Raw genomic sequence first — 25,172 nt, forward strand, 5'->3', positions numbered from 1 at the left:
CAGTCTAAAATTTAGGTCATTTCACTGTCGAATTGTCAAAATTGATCTCTGTAAAAATCGCTGAAAATCTATGGCATCATTGAAAAATTTGCATGAACAAATAAAATCTTGAAAACATTAAAGTCTTTTTTGATTGAATATCAGTATATTTTCGCTATCAACAGCGAATTAAACGTAATAATTACGAAAAATACAAATAAACAAATCGAAACCAACGTCCCGGCAACATCCTGTTTCAACATGGCTTAAAAGACAGATTAGTGACCGTCGCCATTGTACGCAACTTGCAAATGCCAAGAGGACTTAGTGTTTTGCATAAAGAATCAAGTTTGAATGCTGTGGACTTCGTTCTTGTGGTCAAAATATGGATTTTTATGAGGTTTATGTGAAGATGGACGGAGACATCTTGCGGTTCAAAATGTCGGAAGGGAGGTAACTATCGAATTTTTTCTGAACTACCATCATGTGGCATTAATTTTTTGTGTGATTTTCTGTAAAAGATGCCTCGTCAGCGGGAGCAAGATGTTTACGACGAGTATGACGCTCGTTCATACGCACATCTTGTACCCGGAAGTAACTCGACGTCGCAAAGTCAGTCTTACAGCAAAAAAACCGAGAAGAGAAAGAAGTCCAAACACAAATCTCACAAGAGACCCAAAGAAAAAGACAGAAATGAGCGTGAAAAAGGTCGTGGTTCTGGAAATGCTACAGTTGAAATGATTGGTCGGACAAGTATAGTCGCGTATGAAGATGTTAGTTCGGATTCTGGTTCGTTATCTGACGTATCTGGCGCAGCAGCGCAAGTAGCACCAGGACGTGTTGAAAATAGACCAAAAAAAGATCAATCTCCTGCTTCAGCAATACGGTCATACATGAATGAGAGAAGCCATAGTAGCTCGCCTGTGATACGTGAAACTAGTCCATATCGAACTGAAAAAAGTGCTAAAATTAAAAAGTCTAAAAAGCGGCATCGGTCACCAGAACTTGTTAAAGAAGTGGACGCAAAGTTAAAAGCTTATGCAGAACCACCCAAAGCATATGTAGAACCTCCTAAGGCATATGCAGACATGCCATCATCATCATCATCAAAAAGTGCTTACCGTGTTACAAGTCCAACTGGCATGAAGAAGCGGTACCGGTCTCGATCTCCTACTAGTCCATACAACAGGAGACGCAGTAGAAGCAGGTTATTTTTTTTTTCTTGTCTTTTCCATTTATGCTTATCGTGTAGAACAAATCACAGTGGCTTGATAACAAATGCTCATTAAAGTCACAATAAATAATTCCAACTAGCCAAAATTATAATTTATACTAGTCTAAAATAATAGATGTGTTATACGGGATTCTTCCAATCCCTAACGTCTAAACGGGAATGTGCAAAAAACGGGGGTGTTTTAAAAATATTGAAATTATTTTAAGTGAAGTATTTTATGGTTGAAATTGATCGGAAAAGAGTTGAGTGTTCCGGTGGTTCCCGCCCTTCGGCCGCTTTCGCTAATCGTTTAAGGCGAGTCGGATACTATGTCATTTTGACAGAACAATGTCTGGCTAGCACTTGTGATAATTCGCATTTTGAAGCATTTTCGTCGTATACTGTTTCTCTCGACAAGAATACCGTTTTTAACGTGTATATAACGGGCCACTGCATCTATGAGCCAGGTAATTTGTTTGTAGCTTACGAAGAAGTTATAATTTTCAACGAGAATTGGTCTTGGTTTACATTTTCGCCGGGCGAACATTCTTTACTTGTTTCATATTACAGTATAGGTTATTTTTGAATTTTGTCAAATCTCATTTTATGTTTATGGCAATGTATTATATTGATTATATACATGTTCAAGTATGTATAAAATATAATTTTGGCTAGTTGAAATTATTTATTGTGACTTTAATGAGCCTTTGTCATCAAGCCACTGTGGAACAAATAATTTCAAATGCTGTTTATACTAAACTTAAATTGGCCATGTACTAGAAGTAGGTGAATAAGTTTCAGACTCAGTATTTTTGTCTCTTCTTAAGTTTAATACAGTGATATTTTTTTTAAATTTTACTGCAGGATATGGGCCGTTTCCATGTTAAAAAAAATTGTCCATTTAAAATTGTCCATTTATCCCCAAAAATCGGCATTCCTTTTCCCCACAGACTTTTCTGGTTTTGAAAATTTCTCTTTCTCCCGAATTTAAGCTTGCAAATTCCATTTCCCATTTTTATTGAAATTATATCGATTCCAGACCTTTTAGTTTGATTTTGCTTTATAAATTTGAACAGAAGATTAGCAATATTAGAAAGGAATTTTCATTCAGATATCTTCAAAAATCAGAAAAATATCAGCATTTTATATCTTGTCCCCATTGTCATTTTTTTTATATTTATGTGTATCATATTTTAATGGTTCATGTATGTTATTGTTTTTAATAGATCTAGAGGTCGCAGTAACAAAGCAGTACGTCGCTCCAGAAGCCGAAGTTGGGGACGACGAAGTCGGTCGCGGTCTCGTAGCCATTCCAGACAGATGAAACGGCGTAATTCTCCACCAGCCAGCCCTACTCGTACTTCAAAATCTCGTGACTATGTGAGCAGTAGCAAGCTCAAATATGCTCCAACTAGCCTTGCATCAGAGCTAAGCAAGCATAAAAAAGCTCGTGAAATGCGAGATGCACAGCTTGCAGCAAAGCTGCGGCATTCTTCGAGTAAACATGAGGACATTAAAGTAAAGCACGAACGGGCAGAACCTCCAAGTCCTGATCGCAGCAGAAAAACAGTTGAACCTCCATTAATTAAAGAGCCTGAGTATTCTAGAAAAGAGCGTTTGCAGGATGCTAGACAGTCAAATATTGTAGTAAAGGTGGAAAACGTCCAGCATCAGCATAACCATAGGGGCTCTTCACAGACCCGTCTTCTAGAGGCTCCTATTGATTCACCTAAAAGGCTACCACCAGAGAAAATACCTGAGAAAGAATTTATGAATGAGGTGAGACCATCAGCACTTCCACCAATGCATCAACATGTTTCTCTCGCCAAAGATTCGCCATATGAGAATGTAAGCGATGTGGAACCTAGTCCTGCTGCTAGGTATGTACATTCAGTTATTTTTTGTTTACAAAATTTGATGCTATTATAAAAAAAAAGATGAAGCTTGTCGACAGGTTATTTTGAGCAGACTGCTGTTCTGTTAAAAATTGATTTCTGGTTCCACGTATTACTTACATTTAATTTCTCACGCAAACTTCTGTGTTGTATTAATATAGTGACAATCAAAATCATGGATTCCAAGATTGTAGTTCAAGAGAGTAGGGCATAACCATAAAACACTTGCATTAAAACACATGCATGCAAATCATCCCATGTGTTGTTTTTTTAGCGTGCCCCAGAAGGCAACCCCACCCCTTTCTTCTGTCTCCAGCAAGCACAGAATCATCGACCTTCCAATGCCACCCACTGTAGACTACCCAAAGAGCAGACCTAGGTAGGACTTGTACACATGTTTGGCAGTGTTTTTTTCCACTTTTAAGGAAATGGTGATGGGGCCATTTGATAGGGGGCAAAAAGCGTTGTTTTGCAAATGGGGATAATCCTTACCTGATTCATAACTTGTTTCCAAACCTTTTATTCAACAATTCTATCAACATATTTATGAATGGCACTTAACTGCTAAATGCTCCTCTAAAATAAAATTAATATCTTTTTCCTTTATTTTATTTTTTTAAAGGGGATTTTATCTGGATAGGGGGATTGTATAACTTTTAAGGAGTGGAATAGGGCCAAAAACTGAATAGGTGCTTTTACCCTGGTTTATCATGCAGGGTTATCACTTGAAAGGTATTAGTTGGGGGAAGGGACCTCTACCTCATTAATTTTGTGGGTTGGAATTTCAAGAGATACCTTCAAAATTGGATGAAGGTTTGATGATTAAAATCATTTAGACAGTGGAAGCCACCTATTACAATCAACCCCTGCTCCAGTATTCCTGTAAACATAGGCTGTTGAAAATGAAACCGTCTCATTCAGTTGTTAAATTATTTGTAAAAATCAAACTATTTACCCTCTGTGCATGTATTTCAGTATATGCTTTTCCTCAGAATTTTAAACTTTTGTGACAAATGTTGTAGTATTCCTGCATAAATCTGTAAACTTGAGACAATTTAAAAAATAAATAAATCTGTACTTCCATTTCATGAAATGGACAATTGACATGTTATTTACAGAGAGCATCGGCCAGCCAGTCCTCAGCGACGTAGCGGGCTGATGGATCTCCCAATGCCTCCGATCATTGACGAGCCGGATAATGACGTGGACACGGTGGATACGCCCGTGTCTGATGCGGGTTCTGGTGATAAGAAGGAACATAAACCAAAGAGACCTAGGTAACGGTTGGACATTACTGTGTCAAACACAAACTTTGTTATGCAGTTTAACACAAAGTTCAAAGGTAGAAATTGACACAAGCCTGCAATTTTATATAGCAGGGCTTGGTCAAAAATTTGATGTCAAGCAACAGTATAAGAATTCAGGCTTGTTCATTCAAAAGTCTTTTTTAGATGACTGGATGTTTATAATTTATTATGTGAAATATAGACTTTGTAAAGGCTAGGAAAGCATTATCGTAGTCTTCGATATTAAGGCTTACAAGTGTGTTTTGTTCACCATAAATTGTAACATTAATAACCATGAATTGTAACATTAATAACCATAAATTGTAACATTAATAACCATGAATTGTAACATTAATAACCATAAATTGTAACATTAATAACCATGAATTGTAACATTAATAAGGCCTTAAAAAAAATATGTCTGTTTCGGGTAACCCGACCCTACCTATAAATATGCGCTGACCCTAACTATTTTTTTCTGTTTCTGAGCAAAAAAAATATTCGTTAACTAAAAGAGAGTTACGAAGGGTGGATAAATGTAGATTTTTATCAGAATTATTGTTTATATGATAAAACGAAGTCAGGCAATGACAGTAATGTAGGAAAGACTCTGAACTTACGACAGATTTTGAAAAAAAAAAAAATCCCTACCTACCCTACAAAGAAATTTTGGGAAGGTTACCCTAAACAAACAATATTTTTTTTGGCCTAATGTCATTATTATTATTATCTGTGATAAACTATTTAATAGTCACATATTCAAAGAATACATGTTTATTTGTTACTGAAAATTTTGCTTCTCAATTTATTTAAACTGATTTGGTCCAATTCACAAAAAGTGGGAAAAACACTGGATTCAAATTGTTTAGTATGCATATAATATCATGTATGTATATCTATATATTCAGATTTTTTTGTTCAGGCTTTGCCAAAATCGATTTACTCGTGAGCGTGTCAAGGGGGAGTGGGGAGAGGGATGTGTGGACATGTACAATATAATTGAGATTATCGGAGAGGGAACATTTGGACAGGTGTATAAAGCAAAGGATGGTGCAACAGGTATGAATACAATGTATGTGTAAAAGAAATCAACTGCGGTCTGCACGAAATGCACAAACTAAAAATTGAAAGGCTTATAAAAATGCCATTGTATAAGCATGTTGGTACTTTTTGGTATTGTATAGTACACAATCCGACTGGCCTTCATTTTCCAAACCATCAACAGATGGCCAGTGTTTTAAAAATAACTTTACGAACCTAAAATTGCTATATATATATAAATGTTCTGGTCAATGCTGGACTAATTTTACTGAAGTGACAAATAATAAATTGTAGGGTAGCAGGGTAGCAGTAGATGAATAAAGAAACAAAATTTGATTGGCAAGCACCAAAATTCATGATATTAAATTTTGATGATACTGAAATTATGACTATGATTTCACTAATTTTACTATCTAAAATATATTCCATTGATCAATACAGCACAGAGGAATAAAAGCTCATTTAGAAGATAAAGGCTTTGAGTAACAAATTGCACTATTCCCATTCGTAAGAAACAATAATTACGGCATTGAACAAGAATACTCAATTTCGCAGGCGAGCTGGTGGCGTTGAAGAAAGTTCGGTTGGAGAACGAAAAAGAGGGATTCCCGATCACAGCGGTGCGTGAGATCAAGATTCTGCGACAGCTCAACCATGCGTCCATCATTAATCTAAAACAGATCGTCACCGATAAACAGGACGCTGTTGACTTCAGAAAGGATAGAGGTAAGGGTTAGATGTAGTTGTTGAAACTGCTTACAGGCTTTTGTATTATAACATGTACAATAGTCCTTTATGATTACACATGTACATGGTCATGTTTAAATATTTCAACTAGCCTGCTATGTACAATTCACATTTTGAACCAGCCTAACAAACCATTTACTAGTGTCTTGTTTGACCTCCCCCATGATTTTGTTGTTTGGCCCAATTTACATATTAAGATTGATAAAAACTATGACATTTTTGAAAATGGAACTGGTATCAGGTATTGTAGCTGGCAAGATTATGAAATAAACTGAACATTGTTCAAAGCAGAGATATTTCACCCTGATCAGGCCTTCCAGTGTTCCTACTTTTTCCTACTTTTTTAACAGCTTCCTACTTTTTTCTAAAAAACTCCTACTATTCCTACTTTTTTGAAAATAAAGTCCGCAAAAATATTAAAGTTTGATTTTTGTGCTAGTTTTATTTGCAGAAAATGAACAAAAGATGTCAAACTGGCTGGTTTCTGTTGTTGAAAGGTGTGGCAACATGTTCCACTTTGACGTGCATCATCTTTTCACCCACACAGTTCAGCAACAGAAACTGACCAAGCATCATTCACTAAAATATTCAATGTGGCATATATAATGGTATGATTTTGCATTAATAACATCTCCTCTAGGTAAGTTAATAGCTATGAATAATTACATATTTAACCAAAAATATTCCTACTTTTCCTACTTTTTGTAAAAAATATTCTTACTATTTCCTTCTTTTCTGTCAGAAAACCTCCTACTTTTTTGTTATTGGCTGCTGGAAGGCCTGCCTGATTCATGAATAAGATTTATTATATGGGGACATTCGCTGTAGGAGTTTTAAATCCTGACTGAAACGAGTGACATTTCTATAAATGAAACCGTCATAAAATTGTCAGGGAAAAAAAAAGATCTGTTTTATATAGTTGTGAAGTTTCTGAAATACATGAAATTATATTTAGAACAGAGCGACATTTCATTCATAAAATATCTATAGATTGGCACAAACGTTGTCATTTTAATCCTGACTGAAACGAGTGACATTTTTGTAAATGAAACTGTCATAAAATTGTCAGGGAGAAAAAGAAAATCTGTTTTTTATATGTTGTGAAGTTTCAAAAAAACATGGAACTTAATTCAGAACGGAGAGACATTTCATTCATAAAAGATCTATAGATGGGAACATATGTTGTAGGAGTTTTAAATCCTGACTGAAACGAGTGACATTTCTTTAAATAGAATTGTCATAAAATTGTCAGGGAGAAAAAAAATCTGTTCTATATCTTGTGAAGTTTATGAAATACATGGAACTTCATTCAGAACAGAGGGACATTACATTCATATATTTAGGTTCAATAGATGGGCACATTTGTTGTCATTCTAATCCTGGCTGAAACGAGTGACATTTTTATAAAAAGATTGTCATAAAAATTGTCAGGGAGAACAAACTATCTGCTTATTATGTTTGTTAAGTTTATGATTAAGCCTAATATTGAATTAGAGCAGATAGACATGAACAGTTTTATAATAGTTATTTTGTTTGAAAATTACAATTTTTAAATACTTATAATTCAGGGTAATGAACTGGTGTGCTAGTTTGAAATTCTATAATCAGGGGGCCATTTGATTAAAAAACAGAAAGTACCTTGAATTTAATTTGAATGTCTTTAGAATCAATTTTAAAGTTGGGTCTAAGTCTAAGCCTCTTAACCCTGCTTTCAGCTTTAATCCCTTGTACCGAAACTGATCCATATCTCTTTCCATGGTGGTAGTTTACTGGATCTGTCAACAATTCTGCCAATGTTTTAAGACCCCTCAATGCTTTATGGAAATCCACCCTCTCGAAGGAATGAAGAGTAACATTACCTTCAACGTGTGTTTTCCAAGAGAAAAGTGGGGATTTCTGGGAGCGTAGTTTGTCAATGACAACGCTCTTCGTTCCTCCTCAAACATACTTTTAAATCTGTACATACCCAGTATATTCATAACTGTTTACCTATTAAGATATTTACTAGTCACATGATAACCATGGACAAATGATGAATACTCATGGACTTGTATTCAATTTATTTAAATGCTATTATTGAGAGTGGTTGCCATGCAATTTAAGTGTCATATCAATTATTCTATTATGCAAAGTTAAGATATTAAATATGTGGTTTCTAAAGGGAATCCTTCATGATTTGTATTACGGTACACTCAACGAGTTAGACCCACTTTTCTTGCTCACTTTGAGGGATAAAGTCGATGATCGCGGGTTTCCTCCGAGGGTAAAACTGTTGCCCTCGCTAAAATCCCCCCGAGTTCCTCCGAGTGGCTAGCTTACCGCCGAGTTTAATATGAACGATAGCGTTGAGAATCGTCCGATTTTATGATCCCGCGGCGGAACTCTGAGTCTAATCAGATAAGCAAGAAATCATTCTTGTTTAGTAGTTATTTATTTTTATGCTTATGCACATTGTTAAGCATAAAAGATTCTTACATGTACCAACGTTTCATTTGTATTTATGTCCGTAAACGCCAATTGAATATTGTCTTGAATTATAAACATTGAATCATCAAAGTATATCCACTAAGTTATTGCATCATAAAGCAGCCGACTATTTACACGATTCTGAACCATGACCTCTGACATCAAGCGCGTGATCAATACAATGTAGAATAATTATACTATTTATTATTGGTGGTTAAAAATAGCTATGATGTTTCATGGAATTTTCCACAGAAATCAAGGCAAGAAGGCCTTCAAAATGTGAACTTTGAACGTGTGTTTGACCTCCAGATTTTCTGAAAATGTGTAACCTATAATTTCTCGGAAGAAATGTGTTTATCAGTCATTAGCAAAAACACGTTTATAAGATGCATGTGCAACTCGTGAAATACCACTGCATTCTTGTGGTAAGCTAACTTCATGCAAAACGGGCAGAGGAAAAAGAATAATAGCAATTTACTGGAGCCGTCGTAATCAGTTGAAAATTTTAATAAAATAAATATAACTTCAGTGTAGATTCTTATCTAGTGTCCGCAGAGTTTCGCGGAGTTAACCCCTCCGAGGAACGCCGAGTTCGTTATTCTTCGGTCGACTGATCACCCTCCGAGGGCCTTAAATTCAAACTCCGAGGAATGCGGACAGTCGATAAAATCATTATGTTGGCCGCGATAGCAAAAATCCGCGGAGGGAAATGGAAAGTGGGTTTAACTCTAACTCAATAGTTTTATCCAATTTTATGAAACTTTGTCAGAATATTTGTCTACATGTTGTCTTCAACATTTGTGAATATGGGTCACCTGAGGTCAAAAACCAGGTCACTAGGTCAATTCTGAGGAAATATTTTCCCCATTTTATAAACAAATTTTTTATCCAAATGTTATGAAACTGTCAGAATACTTGTCTGCATGTTGTCTTGAACATTTGTGAATATGAGTCACCTCAGGTAATAAATTATCTATTATTTATTTACCTGGGTAGGGGAAATATTTACTGGGGATACTTTTCAGATGGGGAATATGTGGAATTTCGACCTCCAAACATTGTTAATACTCACTCTCAAAGGCATGAAAAGAATCCTTCCTTCAACTTGTGTTTTCCAAGAGTAAAGTGAGGAATTCTAGGAGCGTTTTTCAACAATGACCACTCTGTCCGATTAAAAATATGTTGAACACTTAATTTTATTTAGAAATGAAGATACATGATAGTTTACATTTCTTTAGGCACCAGCTGTCAGTCACCATTTTCAGATTGCCAACACTTACAATATCACGTTCTCTTGAAATACATACATGTATGTTATGAAGACCATTCACTTCAAAACCATTGGAAAAAAGGTCTGGAACGAAAAAGGGGGTCTGTAGCTTTAGATGACTATTCGTGCATTCTCAGACAATGCGAAAACTTTTTCTTCTTCACAGGACATTGCGACAGGTAAACACTGAAAGTTTACCTGTCGCACCAAATTTTTACCTGTCGCAATGTTACAAACAGTATTCAGTTACATCAGTCTAAATCAGTCTTTTTAAAATAAGTTTTGTAATTCCCCATTATAACAGGTTTAGATCTTTTTGGTTACATTTGTCCTACAGTACTATAATAAATTACAAAAAAAGCTAAACATATGTAAAAAAAAATCAATATTCGGATCTTATGTCATAATTTTTTTCTTCCCTTGCCTCCCAAAAAAAACTCATTCGTCTACCCATGGAACAGCTAGATCTTACTCTTTTAATTCATCTTTAAATTAAAGATACAGTATGGTTATAAAATGTAACGAATTGTACTACAAGTCAAACTCAGGCACAACATTTATGCAAAAACGAAAGTAGAGTTCTTGTTATCGACAATGTTAAACATAGCGGAAAGAAAATCAGCTCTGTATTTAAATTAACACGATTGCCGGGAACCACTTCGCCGAAAATAAATACATACGGAATTTTGTCATTTCCGAACATTTCCGTAAAATAAAAGTATTAGAGTACGAGCTGAAATCGGAACCTTACGCGTTTTATCGGCTTTTACGGAAACATGTCGAAACGGGATTTAAAAATAGTGATACACGGATTAACACGCTGAATAATCATGATATAATAGTTAAAAAACCTCTGAACATTTATTTAGAAACTGAAAGTAAATTTTCCGAAAATTAAACGGTGCTGACTGTATTTTTTCACCGGACATTGTGACCGACCAAAACAAAAGTTTCGTCGGTCAAAATGAAAATATACAGGACATGTCCGACTGTCCGACAGACATTCGCATTGTCTGCATTCTACAAATTTCTCTTTACGGAATTTCATGCTCTCGAAGGAATGTAAAGTAACTTTCCCTTCAACGTGTGTTTTCCAAGAGTAAAGTGGGGAATTCTGGGAGTGTAGTCCGTCATTGACAACACTCTTCGTTCCTCCTCAGACATTTTTATTTTAATCTGAATTTTTCGCCTTTTTGCACAAGGTTATGACCAATATTAAATCAACTTCTTGGTTCTTTACACGGAAGCAATTACCTATCATTTTGGTTTTTATCTGGTAAGCAGCTACCAATTGCCTTAAACATTTTTCAATAAAAGAACACCTGATCGATTATCAGCTACCACAATCTTGAACATTAAGTCTTGGGTAATTTACAAGGTTTAGCTTTACTTTATAACAATAAGTCTTGTAGCATGTTTAATTATTTTAAAAAATCTTAACGCATATTATCAATTTACCAACTGCTCTTAAGCAGTATGTTTAATGAATCCTTATGGAAATACACCCTCTCGAAGGAATGAAGAGTAATATTCCCTTCTATGCATGTTTTCCAAGAGTAAAGTGGGGAATTCTGGGAGTGTTGTCCGTCAATGACCATGCTCTTCGTTCCTCCTCAGACAAACATTCAAATCAGTAGAAACTATTGTTTTTAGTATGAAGCTCAACTGTTTTTTGAAAAACACAAGCATGCACTCCGTATCTGTCCTGTTTTAAAACACATCCACAAATATGCCTGCCTTATACACAGCTCCAATGATACAATAGAGTAATTATAATATAGCCAGTGGTTTGCTGTATTACCAATATGCAAAATAAAATATATTACCCAATGTTAACAATGAAATCGGCAATGAACCTTGATAATTAGGCTATCATGAATTATAAAGATTTAATAAATTGGTACGATTTCTTAACAACGATTTCTTTGCAGGTGCATTTTACTTGGTGTTTGAGTACATGGACCATGACTTGATGGGGATCCTCGAATCTGGTCTCGTCACATTTGACGAACTTCATATAGCCTCGTTCATGAAACAGCTCCTGGAGGGACTCAAATACTGCCATGATAAAAACTTCCTGCACAGAGATATTAAGTGCTCAAACATTCTGCTGAATAACAGGTGAGTGAAGTTTATAATACCCCCAGATATTAAGAAATAGTTACTTATTACTACATGTACACACACAACCATTATGCACAAACACTTCAGCACGAGGGTGGTCACTTGTACTGTTTTGAACCATGTTGTTACGGACAACATTCAATAGCTAGAGGGCAGTATTAAACTGCATGCTAGTACCTGAACCATGGAGCTCTGACTACTTGTTCCTGATACGATAAAGGAGTTAATGTATCTAGATGAAAATAAATGAAAAACACAAAACAATATCTGGTCATTTATCTGTTTTATATTATGTGTTTTACCCCCAGTTAGTAATAGCTGGTAATACCCCCAGAGCTATAAAGTAAAAAAAAAAATGGACTGTAAAATAGCATTCCTGTGTCCAGGTGGCATCTTGGGGTATTTAAAAAACCTTTTTCTCAAAATGAGATTAATTTTTGTAAATCATTGTGTGTTTTAAGTGCTTGCTTTTATAAAATTGATAAAGTGAAGGACCACAAGTGTAATATTCTATTAAACAAATAGATTAATGAGCATTGACATATATAACACCTTCCTCAGGGTTCTCACTAAGTTTCTGATGAACCATCTCAAATAGAAAAGTAACTGACCAGCTCCTACTTATTCTACTTAATATTCACTTATTTTTCTATTTTTAACCAACCCAAATGACATTTGAGCTGTCCATTTTGGCGGGCAGCCTGTTTTATTGTGAACACTGCTACCTTTGTGTAGTGCCAACATGAAGGCTTCTGTATCATCCAAGCATGATCATATTCTAACTTATATTAGCCATTAAAATTGCCTTCCTTGAGGGTAATGATTCACTTTTAATTTAAAGGTAGAGATCACGCTCATCAGATGAAAATCAATAAGCACATGAATGAATTTTCTTGCAGGGGCCAGATTAAGCTTGGAGACTGGGGTTTGGGACGACTGTATGATGCCGAGGACAAGGAACGGCTGTATACAAACAAGGTTATCACGCTCTGGTATCGACCCCCGGAACTTCTGCTAGGAGAAGAGAGATATGGACCCTCTATAGACATCTGGAGTATAGGGTAGGTTTGGCTTGTTGGTGGGGCGGGATGGGCAGTGAATTATCTCCCACCTACAATAAGTAGATATAAAAAAAATGGCTGTTTTGGAAATCCTTATCCATGGGCAAAGATAAAACAAGTACCCCTATGGAACTCCTTTTTTATTCTCATCGCAAAATTACCTCCCTTGTTGAAGAGTCTCGTCTGTAGCATCATGGAAACCTTGTCTTGAGGAAATATTTAAAATCCAAATTAATATTTTCTCGCTTCAAATGGCACCATAAAAAAGTTTTCACGCCCCATTCAAGATTTAATGCTGCAATCTCCTAAGAACTATTTAAAGAAGGATTTGACTATCTACATAATCTGAATCACTGTACGCATATCCATGACAACCACGAATTATCACATCATCTATACGCACAATATTTTCACTACACGCAATAGAGTTCTAGCGAAAAATTACATTTTAACTTCATTTTGTTAAACTGAGGTGGGAGAAAAAGCATCTACCATAGCCGCTCGTGTAAGATAGATTCATCACAATCCTTGCGCAGGGTGTTCTGCGAAAAAAACACCCTACACTTGGGTTGGGATGGACCTATTTTACACTCTCAGCCATGGAAGATACTTATAATCTTTATATTTGGTGCATGAGACTACACCGGCCCTTACACCAAAACTGAATATATCAAATCTGTATGATATGTTGAGTCTTAATTTGTTGATTTTGTATTTAAAGTGAACACTTAAAGATCGCAATAAACAGGCCATAATCTCTATGAATATTTGCAGTACCTGCTATATACATAAATGTAGCACACTGCATTCCAATTTTTCAGATGCATTCTGGGAGAATTATTCACTCGTAAGCCGATATTTCAAGCCCAACAAGAGATAGCGCAGCTGGAGTTGATCAGTAAAACTTGTGGCTCCCCCTGCCCCGCAGTCTGGCCTGACGTGATTAAGTTGCCACTATTCCACACGTTCAAACCGAAGAAACAATACCGCAGAAAACTCAGGGAAGAGTTCTCATTGTGAGTAATGAATGTAGGGCCGTCAGCAAAATGCTCATTACATGAATGTTATTTAATAGCATACAAGTACATTTTCAAAAAAATATTTCAGGTATTGTCATAGGCTTTGTCAGTCATCATTTTCATGCTAAGAAATTGACCTTAATTTTAGGATGCAACTTGAAAATGTTATATCATCAAAACTTGTACTATGGATGTTTTGTCATATGTTGATTGTATAATATAATAATCTATTAGCTCAACTATTCAAAGGAAATAGAGAGCTATACTACTCATCCCGGCATCAGTGTCACACCTTGGTTAAGGACTTGCATGTTACCACTTTTATTTCAATATCTTGGCAAATACATCATTTTTTGCATTGAAACTTCAGACACGTGTTTCCAATTATCCAACCTACCGTACTTGATAAATCAAATAAGATTACTCCAACTTGCATATAATGCAAATTATGGCCCTTTATTATTCAACTCAGAAATTATGGTTACTTTTTAGCTCGACTATTCGAAGAATAAGGAGAGCCATCCAAGTCACCTGATCGTCGGCATAACCACTTATGTTAAAGTTTGCGTACCAGCTCAAATATTTTCAAAGTCCATTGACATATGGCTTTGAAACTTTGCACACTTGTTCACCATCATGCCCCCAACCTGTTCACAGGAGGAGGTAACTCTATCAAGCATTTTGACAAAATTATGCCCCTTTTTCTACTTAGAATTTACGTTAAGTTTGGGTACCACCTCAAATATTTTCAAAGTTCATTGCTATCTGGCTTTGAAACTTTGCATGCTTGTTCAGCATCATGCCCCCAACCTGTACATAGGAGGAGGTAACTGTATCAAGCATTTTGACAAAATTATGCCCCTTTTTCGACTTAAAATTTACGTTCAAGTTTGCATACCACCTCAAATATTTTCAAAGTTCATTGACATCTGGTTTTGAAACTTCGCACGCTTGTTCACCATCATGCCCCCAACCTGTACTCAGGAGGAGGTCACTGTATCAAGCATTTTGACAGAATTATGCCCCCTTTTTTACTTAGAATTTACGTTAAAGTTTGCATACCACCTCAAATATTTTCAAAGTCCATTGACATCTGGCTTTGAAACTTCGAATGCTTGTTCACCATCATGCCCCCAACCAGCACACAGGAGGAGGTAACTGTATCAAGCATTTTGACAAAATTATGCCCCTTTTTCGACTTAAAATTTACGTTCAAGTTTGCATACCACCTCAAATATTTTCAAAGTTCATTGACATCTGGCTTTGAAACTTTGCACGCTTGTTCACCATCATGCCCCCAACCTGTACACAGGAGGAGGTCACTGTATCAAGCATTTTGACAGAATTATGCCCCTTTTTTTACTTAGAATTTACGTTAAAGTTTGCATACCACCTCAAATATTTTCAAAGTTCATTGACATCTGGCTTTGAAACTTTGCACGCTTGTTCACCATCATGCCCCCAACCTGTACACAGGAGGAGGTCACTGTATCAAGCATTTTGACAGAATTATGCCCCCTTTTTTTACTTAGAATTTACCTTAAAGTTTGCATACCACCTCAAATATTTTCAAAGTCCATTGACATCTGGTTTTGAAACTTCGAATGCTTGTTCACCATCATGCCCCTAACCTGCACACAGGAGGAGGTAACTGTATCAAGCATTTTGACAAAATTATGCCCCTTTTTCGACTTAAAATTTACGTTCAAGTTTGCATACCACCTCAAATATTTTCAAAGTTCATTGACATCTGGCTTTAAAACTTCGCACGCTTGTTCACCATCATGCCCCCAACCTGTACACAGGAGGAGGTCACTGTATCAAGCATTTTGACAGGATTATGCCCTTTTTTGACTTAGAATTTACGTTAAAGTTTGCATACCACCTCAAATATTTTCAAAGTCCATTGACATCTGGCTTTGAAACTTCGAACGCTTGTTCACCATCATGCCCCCAACCTGCACACAGGAGGAGGTAACTGTATCAAGCATTTTGTCAAAATTATGACCCTTTTTCGACTTAAAATTTACGTTCAAGTTTGCATACCACCTCAAATATTTTCAAAGATCATTGACATCTGGCTTTGAAACTTCGCACGCTTGTTCACCATCATGCTCCCAACCTGTACACAGGAGGTGGTAACTCTATCAAGCCTTTTGACACTAATTTGTTTACTTCTAGTATTAAACAATACATTTCTGTTTTTTAGATGCACATCAACAGATACAGACTTACTACAACTTTTTAACTCGATGTTAGCATGTTCAGATTGATAGTTAAAGACTCACAGTTTCAAACTTCTTATGCATTTTCCAGGTGTTAGATAGTTTACACCCAAAAATATCTTAACATAACCCCATTTATCTATGAATACTAATTCTTGTTTTTATTTACATTTTTTATCACAGGTGTTTTTTCCTACAAAGCCCTGTTATGTTACTTTTATATGTATGCTTGTACATGTTTTTCTAATGATACAATATGCTTTAATTTCTATTATCTTATTATTAATGTTCTTACTATTGACCATTCAACAAGCCTTTTTTTATTTACACTCTTCTATTTACAAGTTCCTGTTATTAACTACACTTTAACAATATCCTCCTGGATGGATATTATTTTATATTGTCAATCACTGAGAATAGTCGAGCGCGCTGTCTACTGACAGCTCTTGTTTTGCTGGTAAGCAAATATTAGTCAAGAACTCAGCAACTACTTGATATATTGCATATATATATGTTGAAACTTTATACTCTAATCGAGAAAGATAACTCTATCTTGCATATAATGCAAATTTTGCCGATTTATTATTTGACTTTAAAATTCTGGTTAAGTTTTTGAAAGTCATTATCTCAGCAACTACTTCATGTCTTGCATTGAAACTTTACAAATAATTTGTAAATGAATTTGGCAATACATGTTTACAATGCAAATTAATTTGTACTGAACCAAGGAAAATACTGGGAATCTGTATTTTAGTTTAATCTATGGTACTGCATATGCACTTTGCACAGATTTAGAATATAAAAAAACGAGTTATTAAAAGGCATTATAGACCATGGATAATTCAATTTTGGATATATATCAGTTTGACACTGGCAAAAATGTTGGACAATTATGTCCTTCGTTTTTCGAAGATATGACGGACAGTTTAAAACTCTACAGTGTACACGAAAACATGTCGGACATTGCTGGAAGATATTTGAACTGTAAATATATACATATATATATATTTGTTTTAGCCTACCAAAGCCAGCTCTAGACTTGATGGACACAATGTTGGAGCTTGACCCGATCAAACGTTGCAACGCAGACCAGGCTCTTATGTCTCCGTGGCTAAAATATGTCGAACCAAAACTCATTGTACCACCAGAGTAGGTTTCTTAGAATCATTTATATCAACTTTAATAATGAAAAATAGAACTTTGTTTGATGTTATTCATGTATTCGTTCTTCTTGTGTCAAGAAATTGTAAATCCGACTTAGTCAAATTAAAATATTAAAAGAGGGATGAACATATAACATAGCAATGAGTTATTTTAAATCTTAAAGAAATGCAAGCTTTGTTAAAACATGTGCAAACAGTGTCCTTGAAAATTGCTGCTCTGGTTTACGCCACTTTGTCTACTGTTGTAATAAATTTTTGCCTCCAAATGTAGAATCTCTTAGCACTTAGACTTCTGGATCAACCAGTCTGAATTTTCATAATATTACTTGGCTTAATAAATTGAACAGGCACTGCGGTGTAAATGAACACTGAAGAAGCCCAGCAATTTAGTAATCAGAGCATTTTTTGGGTGTTGGTGCTGATTTCAATGACTAGAAGCAGCACTTTGTTGATGCTAATTAATTTTTTATTCCATCCCTTCAGTCTGCCCAAAGACCAGGACTGCCATGAGATGTGGTGTAAGGAGAGGAAAAAGATGATAAAAGAGATGAAAAATCGTGGAGAAGATACAAGTAACCTGCTCAAGATACCACCCAGTAAGTTTGCTCAAGATACCTACATGTTTCAGTAAGTTTGCATAAGATACCACCCATAATTTACTCAAGAAACAACCAGTAAGTTTGCTTAATATCATGAAAAGTTTCAAGATACAACCCAGTATGTGTCCTCAAGGTACCATCAAAAAAGTTTGCTCAAGATACAAGCCAATACTAGTGCCCAATATGTTTGCTGAAGTTACCATCTTGCATGTTTGCTCAAGTAAACACACAGTTATCAAAATACTGCCTAGTAGGTTTATATTATTACATTATACAGAATTCCTTACAAAGCAGGAGGTAAAATAGTATAGTTTAACCAAGATTTTAAATTTGTTTACTACCGGTACTTTTCCAAGGGTGTGGAAAACTTGCCCACCTTGTCTGATCTGGAAAAATTTAATGGCGTTATATTTTACTTTCAGTATATATCTTCATTTTAACAGATTTTGCTTGTCTTTTAACTTGACCTTCTTGCAGCTTGACCATTTTTTATTCCAAAAGTATTGGCAAATACAATTGAACAACAGGCATGTGGATTGTTGCAATTCACCTGTCTGTGGACAAGTTGATAATTTTAATGTTTCCACACCCCTGTTCCAAAATATGGCAACTTGAAGTAATATTTTTGCAGATTCTATAAGCAATTATAAAGTAATAAGTTATTCCGTCATTGTTGTCTGAGGATGACTTAATCTCTGATTTCAGATAAGCCTTCAAGCAGGGAGGGTAGTCGTGATAGAATATCGATACCACAGAAAAATGTCCCACCACCCTCTAGCAAAGATGCATCAAGTGTCGATAAAAACAAGCGTCAAAGCATGAATGCTAAAGACACTAAACCTGTGAAACAGGAACCACCAGTGTCACGTAGCGCAAGTAGTGCTAGTTATACAGCCAATCAAAAGCAGCTGAGCTCTAGTACCAATGTGAGCAGTGTTCCCTCAGGCAAGCCAGGGCTGTTGTCTCAACCCCCAGAACCCAAGCCCGTAAACATACCCAAAGCTCGTGAGCCCACTCCTCCTGAAGACCCCACCTTGCCTCATAGGTTTATGGATATAACGCAGTTTCAAGCACCAGAAGATATGGAGGGGGATGATGATCGCTCCGGGGTGCAGGCTGTAAAAAGTACTAATCCCAATCCCGATATGAACCAGTTGACTATAATGTTACAACAGGGAATGTCTATAGAAGAAGTTGCCAAGGGCATGAATATCAAACTTGATGAACAGACTTTCGAGTTACTGTCCACTCTTAAACAACAACTGGTGTTGGCCTCAGCACTTGCAAAATCAGCAATGACCGCACCCACAGGGGTACCAGTTCCTGGAGGCAAACCGTCTGGTAATAATGTTGGAAAAACTTATGACTACAGCAATGCTCAATATAGTGCCAATCCCACCGTGTCGGTTGGTGGAAATGGAAATGCGTTTGTGAATGATAACTCTCAAGCACCTTTGAGTGCAAGTAGTGGTGATTTCAGTCAAGATTATTCCGCTCAAAATTCAGCTTATCCCCAGAGCAGGAATCTCGGGGAGGGTGGGGTGGATACATACACAAATTACGAGACTCGAAATATGGATATTTCTAATGACAGTGCTGATATATCTGTAGACAATTCAAGCCGGGAAAGATTGAATAGTTCAGAAATAGGGAACTACAGTATGGATAGTGCTACTGGGGTTGGATATGGGGAATATAGTCATGATAGTTTGCCCCCGCAAGCAGGACAGGATAGTGTTGGAGGTGTGGGTGGTTATAATAGATACGGGGGGTCGGATGCGCGACACAGTGCTCAGAAACAGTATTCCTATGGGTCGGATAATGGTGAAACTTCCCAACGAATTAGTTCTCATAGAAACTCTAGCTCTTCAAATTATTCCAATTCCGGTGCTGGAATACCAAGTTTATTAGACTCGTCTCCGCCATTTCCAAGAAAATCGGACTCAACGTCAGGTGCGATATATGGACGACAGATGTCAGGGGATGGTTTGGGAGGTGGGTTTGCGTCTGGAAGAGGGGGTGGGGGCATAGGGAAGTTTGGGGCACAAGGGAGGCAGGAGCCCCGCCCCTTGATGTCGTTTGAATCAAGTCGCAGAAGTGGTTCAGGTTCGGCAGGATTCAGAGGAAACCAGTTCAAAAGAGAAAAGTGGTGACAATATTTGTGTGTTAATGAGTCAAGTGGTCACAAGATTGAAATGGTAAAATGATACAGATGCGGTCTCGAACTGCCGAAAGCCTGTCTCAGCTATGGATTTGATTCATGGTGTCGATGTTGATCAATGCTTTGATCTTTTCTGATGCTAATGCTGGATTTGAACCGGATGTTGTTTGCCCTAAGCATGTGCTTTAAAGTTTTGTTCCATTTTTTTAAAAAGATGGTCACAGACTTGTAGGCAAAGTAAGATTTGTTGTGTATGAAAACATCCTGTGGTGTATTATACAGAATGACCATGTGAATCATGTTCATTTTTCCAAGGTCAAGTTACTGTATGATAAACTTGTACTGTTGGATACTGTCTTAGTAGGGGGAATATTTGAGAGACTATTTGGAATTAGTAGTTGCGACAGTCACGTGGTGATGACTTTTTCACACGAAAAACATAAGGCTTCGAAAGGAACTTAAATGTAATTTAAATGTTCATGTATGGTGCCTGTTATCTATTGGTTAAAATATTGCTGTGAATTTAATTCATTGTTTTCTATTGGCACAGTCTTGTGATTTGTTTTGTGATGAGGACATTCATTTGTAAATATTTGCAACATGTATATGTTGATCCAATATTTGAGAAATGCATTATCTTGATGAAAAGATTGATTGATTCATAGTTGGATCATACAGTTGTATAATTCTAATTCACTCAAGAGAATTTTGTGATCAGGGTTATTTCAGTCAAACCTACTGCCACCCAAGGAAGCTGGAATGTCAAAATGAATGTATATGGGGATGATTCTTTTGCAGTGGTGGAAGTTAGCACAAGACTCCTACCCAAGATTGGTAAAAAGCTATCCAGGCTTTCTGGAATATATTATAGCTTGTTAAAAAAATCAAGCCAATTTGTGATAGAATTCTGGTTTCCTTCAACTTTCATTTTTATGACTGGGACATTTTTATGAATTACATTCTTCTAAGGGACGGTCCAATTTGAAATTGCCTTCCTCAGGTGGGCTGTATGTTAAGACAGATCATGTTCAATGGATACATGCATATTTGTCAAATTGTGTGAAATGCAGGCTCTGCGTTAGACAGACTTAACATATTCTATTTCTTTATTGAGATACGCCTGTCTTGTGCTGGACCCTGGAAAAGCAAGTGTTCAAATTCGGGCACTTTCTATTAATGTAATTGAAAATTATGTGGTTTCACATTCCATCAGTGTTGTGGAAATTTTGCAGAAAGTTTTTCATTCATTCATACCGTCATCATTCTCTTAAAATTGCAATTGTACTTCAATATCATATTGATATTCAACGGAAATGGTTATAAATTATGTCACTTAGTCTTTCAATTAAGTGTGGAAAGGTGTGTTGAAAAATCAACATGAATTTTCATAACATTTATGATTAATTGTATGAAACAGCTTTACTTTTTGTTTTACTAAACAAATAAGTCTGCGTAAGCTATCAGAATTATCCAAGCAAATAAAATGGCAGAAACAGTAGCACAAACAGTAAATTATTTGAGTTAGATTTTTGTGTTATTCTGAAATTTTCATTTCATAAAATGATTAATGAAAGGTTAAAGAACAACAAATTTAACCTGAATAATGCCTGCTTCTTTTAACAAAGTTTTATGCTAACTCTTGTTTTATTGTGTTCATTTTTGTTTACTTTGTATGTATTTATCATCATTTGATTCTTGAATTATTTGTACGTGTTTGAATGTATCAAAATTTAAAATGGAGAAAAAAAAGAGGATATATATTACAATGTTGTTCATTACATATTTCGTTGACATTGTTATAATTGTTTGCATTTCATATATTGCCTTACTTTTGATAGCAACAATGGTAAACATGTGTATTATAAGAATAACATTTTCATCATAGGCTTCGACAGTAACTTGAGAATGTTGAATTTCAAGATAATCATGCACATACAATTTTAAGTCAAACATCTTTTGTTGCTTAAATAATGAAATATATGCCAGATTTTTGTAGATTTTCAGTTTGATTAAACCTTGATTTGCCATTTTCTATTTTAATTTTTACAGAATTCTGCCCACATGTTTTTGTTATTTTTGTATTTCATATTTTCTTTATGAATGTTAAATTTCACTGTTTAATATCACTGTCAGTCAAAAACCTGTTTAAGGAATAACTTTTAAGGCATAGTTGCTAAGGAATAAAAAGGGCGGTGTGTTAGGAACATGTATGCATGAACATATGTAAAAATCATGGTTGGTTGTCCTTGTTATGCTCTTTCTCTGACTAGTAGGAAAACTACAGATTCAGATTACTAATAAATGTATACATATGAAATTGTTATTAAAATGATTCCTGGTGTTTTTGACACTGTGGATGTATTCTAGATTAAATTGTCATGCTTTCAATGAAATATGTCTTGTTATATCTTTATATCCTTGTTTTTTGGTGTTATGGCAATTTGTAATGTTATGGCAATGTTTCAAAGTTAGCCTTCTCTGAAACTGTTAGTATTTTTTATGCGCCCCCTTCGATAAAGAGGGGGTATATTGCTTTGCACTTGTCTATCGTCCGAGTGATATCTCAAAATTCCTGGATCTATGGTCATCAAACTTGACATGAAGGTTGGGCCTGACCAGTAGACAATCCCTATTGATTTAGGGTCAAAGGTCAAGGTCACAGTGACCTTGAATGGGAAAAAGTTGTCAAAGCTTGTCCAAGTGATAACTCAACAATGCCTGGACCAATGGTCATCAAATTTGACATGGAGGCTGGCCCTGACCAGTAGATAACCCCTATTGATTTTAAGGAACTTGTTCCCTGTTGCTAAGAGAATACATGTTTATCTGCAAATATCAGTCATCATCTGAATATGATTAAAAACTGTAACTTCTATCCTCACACAATGGTCATAATCTTAAAACAACCTTAAAGGCATCCAAAGTCAATGACAAATCAGCTGTCATTTCGGTCCATGAATATTTAATATTCATGACAACATGGCGCTCAGGTGGGCATAATGTGTGATAAATATCTCTTGATTTAATTTGAAGCAACAATGCAAAGTCCTAAAGCTGCTATTTTTATTAAAATAATCTAAATTACTCAATTTTGAAAATGCCAACAATGATAATTGGATACATTTTCAACAAATAATGAATATTTTGGCTGAACCAGTTAATTCACCAGTATATTATCTCGCCTAAGCACAGAGGTTGTGAGTTGTCGATATTCCTTGTTAACAATCTAGCAGCCAGAATTTATACCCATTTTTTTATAGAACTTCATCATAATGTATGTTTCTATTAGAGGTAAAAAAATGGGTCAAAAAGTAGATCACTAGATTAATAAAAGCTCTTGGGAACACAGGCGACCACATGTTCTTCCTAATATTCATAAAAATATTGTCAGTATGCCTGTGTAAGATAACACGTAAATTATTGGATCATGTATGGTCAGACTAGGTCTCATTGTTAATTGCTAAAATAACAAACAAAAATACAGCTATCACTTAAGCAGCCACATTTTCGAACCCTCGGGGATTTATTTATGAATGCTCTTCTCTAAAGAATATAGGCCAGTTTTGAAATAGTCAGTCCAAAAATTGGGTAAAAATGTCAATCGGCATTCTCGACAAATTCTAATGACGTTTTATATATCAAATGGCAGCATGTTTGCGTCTACGTCCATGTATACTATCTAGGTAAAGTTCTTTATTTTGAAGGTTTGCGAGCACTAAGAGGCCTGCATTTTTGCCATACATATATACATACATGCAATACCGTACCGTACAGTTGATTGTCAATATCTTAACAGTAAATGTTACCAAAAACATTTACTCAACGCAGTCTTGAAATAGCGACTATTTTGTGCCAAGAAATATTTCTCAGTCGTCTACAGTGTGTGTATACCACGTTATAAATTGCGTCATAAATACTACGTCGGAAGGCAATCTTTTGCTTCGAATGAAGACTTTAAACATCGATAACTTCACTATTTCTTCACCATTTTAAATGAAACATAGCGCAGTCTACGCCGCTTAATGCCTCAGTCAGATTTCCCGACCGGTGGCCGTAGACCGGTTGTGTGAGGGATGCTCAAACATCGGTCCTCATCGGTCAAGTAATCCTTAACACATCTGTCACAGCAACAGGTATTCCCCTGCCGATGATCGTTTGGCGAGTGACTCCAGAGGGAAACATTTTTTGACCAGCGTGGCACCGATGTTCGAGCGGTAATCGGTCGATATATATTAAATCGCTCATACATTGGTGAACATCGTTCGTACATCGGTCGTACATCAGTCGACTATGGGTCAATGTTTGGTCGAACATCGACCGATGATCGGCCGATGTCTGTTGCCCACCACTCACCCCCTGATGACCTCAGATTCAACGGACACTGGACGATGCTCGGCCATACATCGGCCGATCCTTGAAAGATGTGTTAATGATGGGTTGCCGATGAGGAGCGATGTGGGCATCGGCGGAGACATCGCTGAATTTTAACTACAACTTATTTTCTCCCGATGACCCCACCAATTCGCCTGATGGCCTCAGTCACCGTCCGATTACTATGGGTGTCCGGCCGGCAACCACGCCATTTTTATCAAAAAACACATCGGTTGCCCATCGAATACCCCATCGCTGGATAATGTGACTGATACATTATGGAGCCCCGCCTTCGGTCTTTTACCAGAGTATGATTGAGAGTTTAGTTTCTTAAAACACTTCGACAAACCTTTTCATAGTACGGCCGTCTGACGGAGCACTGTGGAAACATTATTTTGGAAACAGGTCTGTCGAAGTGTTTGATGAATTTAATTGATCACCTTATCAACTTCGGAAATACAATTAAGGCGGGGCTCTTTAAGCGGCATAGACTGCCCTTTGTTTGAGTTAAAATGGTGTAGTAAAAGAAAAGTTATCTCTGATTTAAGTCTT

General features: G+C 36.2%; 1 protein-coding gene across 1 annotated transcript; it reads left to right on the forward strand.

Annotated features, from left to right (window-relative positions):
• The first annotated feature begins 15 nt into the window (after positions 1-15).
• On the forward strand, positions 16-22,642 carry LOC128232650 (cyclin-dependent kinase 12-like). Its single transcript, XM_052946341.1, has 12 exons — positions 16-1,186; positions 2,419-3,072; positions 3,362-3,466; positions 4,206-4,364; positions 5,296-5,432; positions 5,970-6,140; positions 11,829-12,018; positions 12,921-13,082; positions 13,904-14,098; positions 17,344-17,475; positions 17,973-18,085; positions 18,794-22,642. The coding sequence occupies exons 1-12, from the start codon at positions 501-503 to the stop codon at positions 20,239-20,241; spliced, it is 4,152 nt and encodes a 1,383-aa protein (XP_052802301.1). The 5' UTR covers positions 16-500; the 3' UTR covers positions 20,242-22,642.
• The last annotated feature ends 2,530 nt before the right edge of the window (positions 22,643-25,172 follow it).

Source organism: Mya arenaria, chromosome 1 (assembly GCF_026914265.1).
Source record: "Mya arenaria isolate MELC-2E11 chromosome 1, ASM2691426v1".
NCBI lineage: Eukaryota > Metazoa > Mollusca > Bivalvia > Myida > Myidae > Mya > Mya arenaria.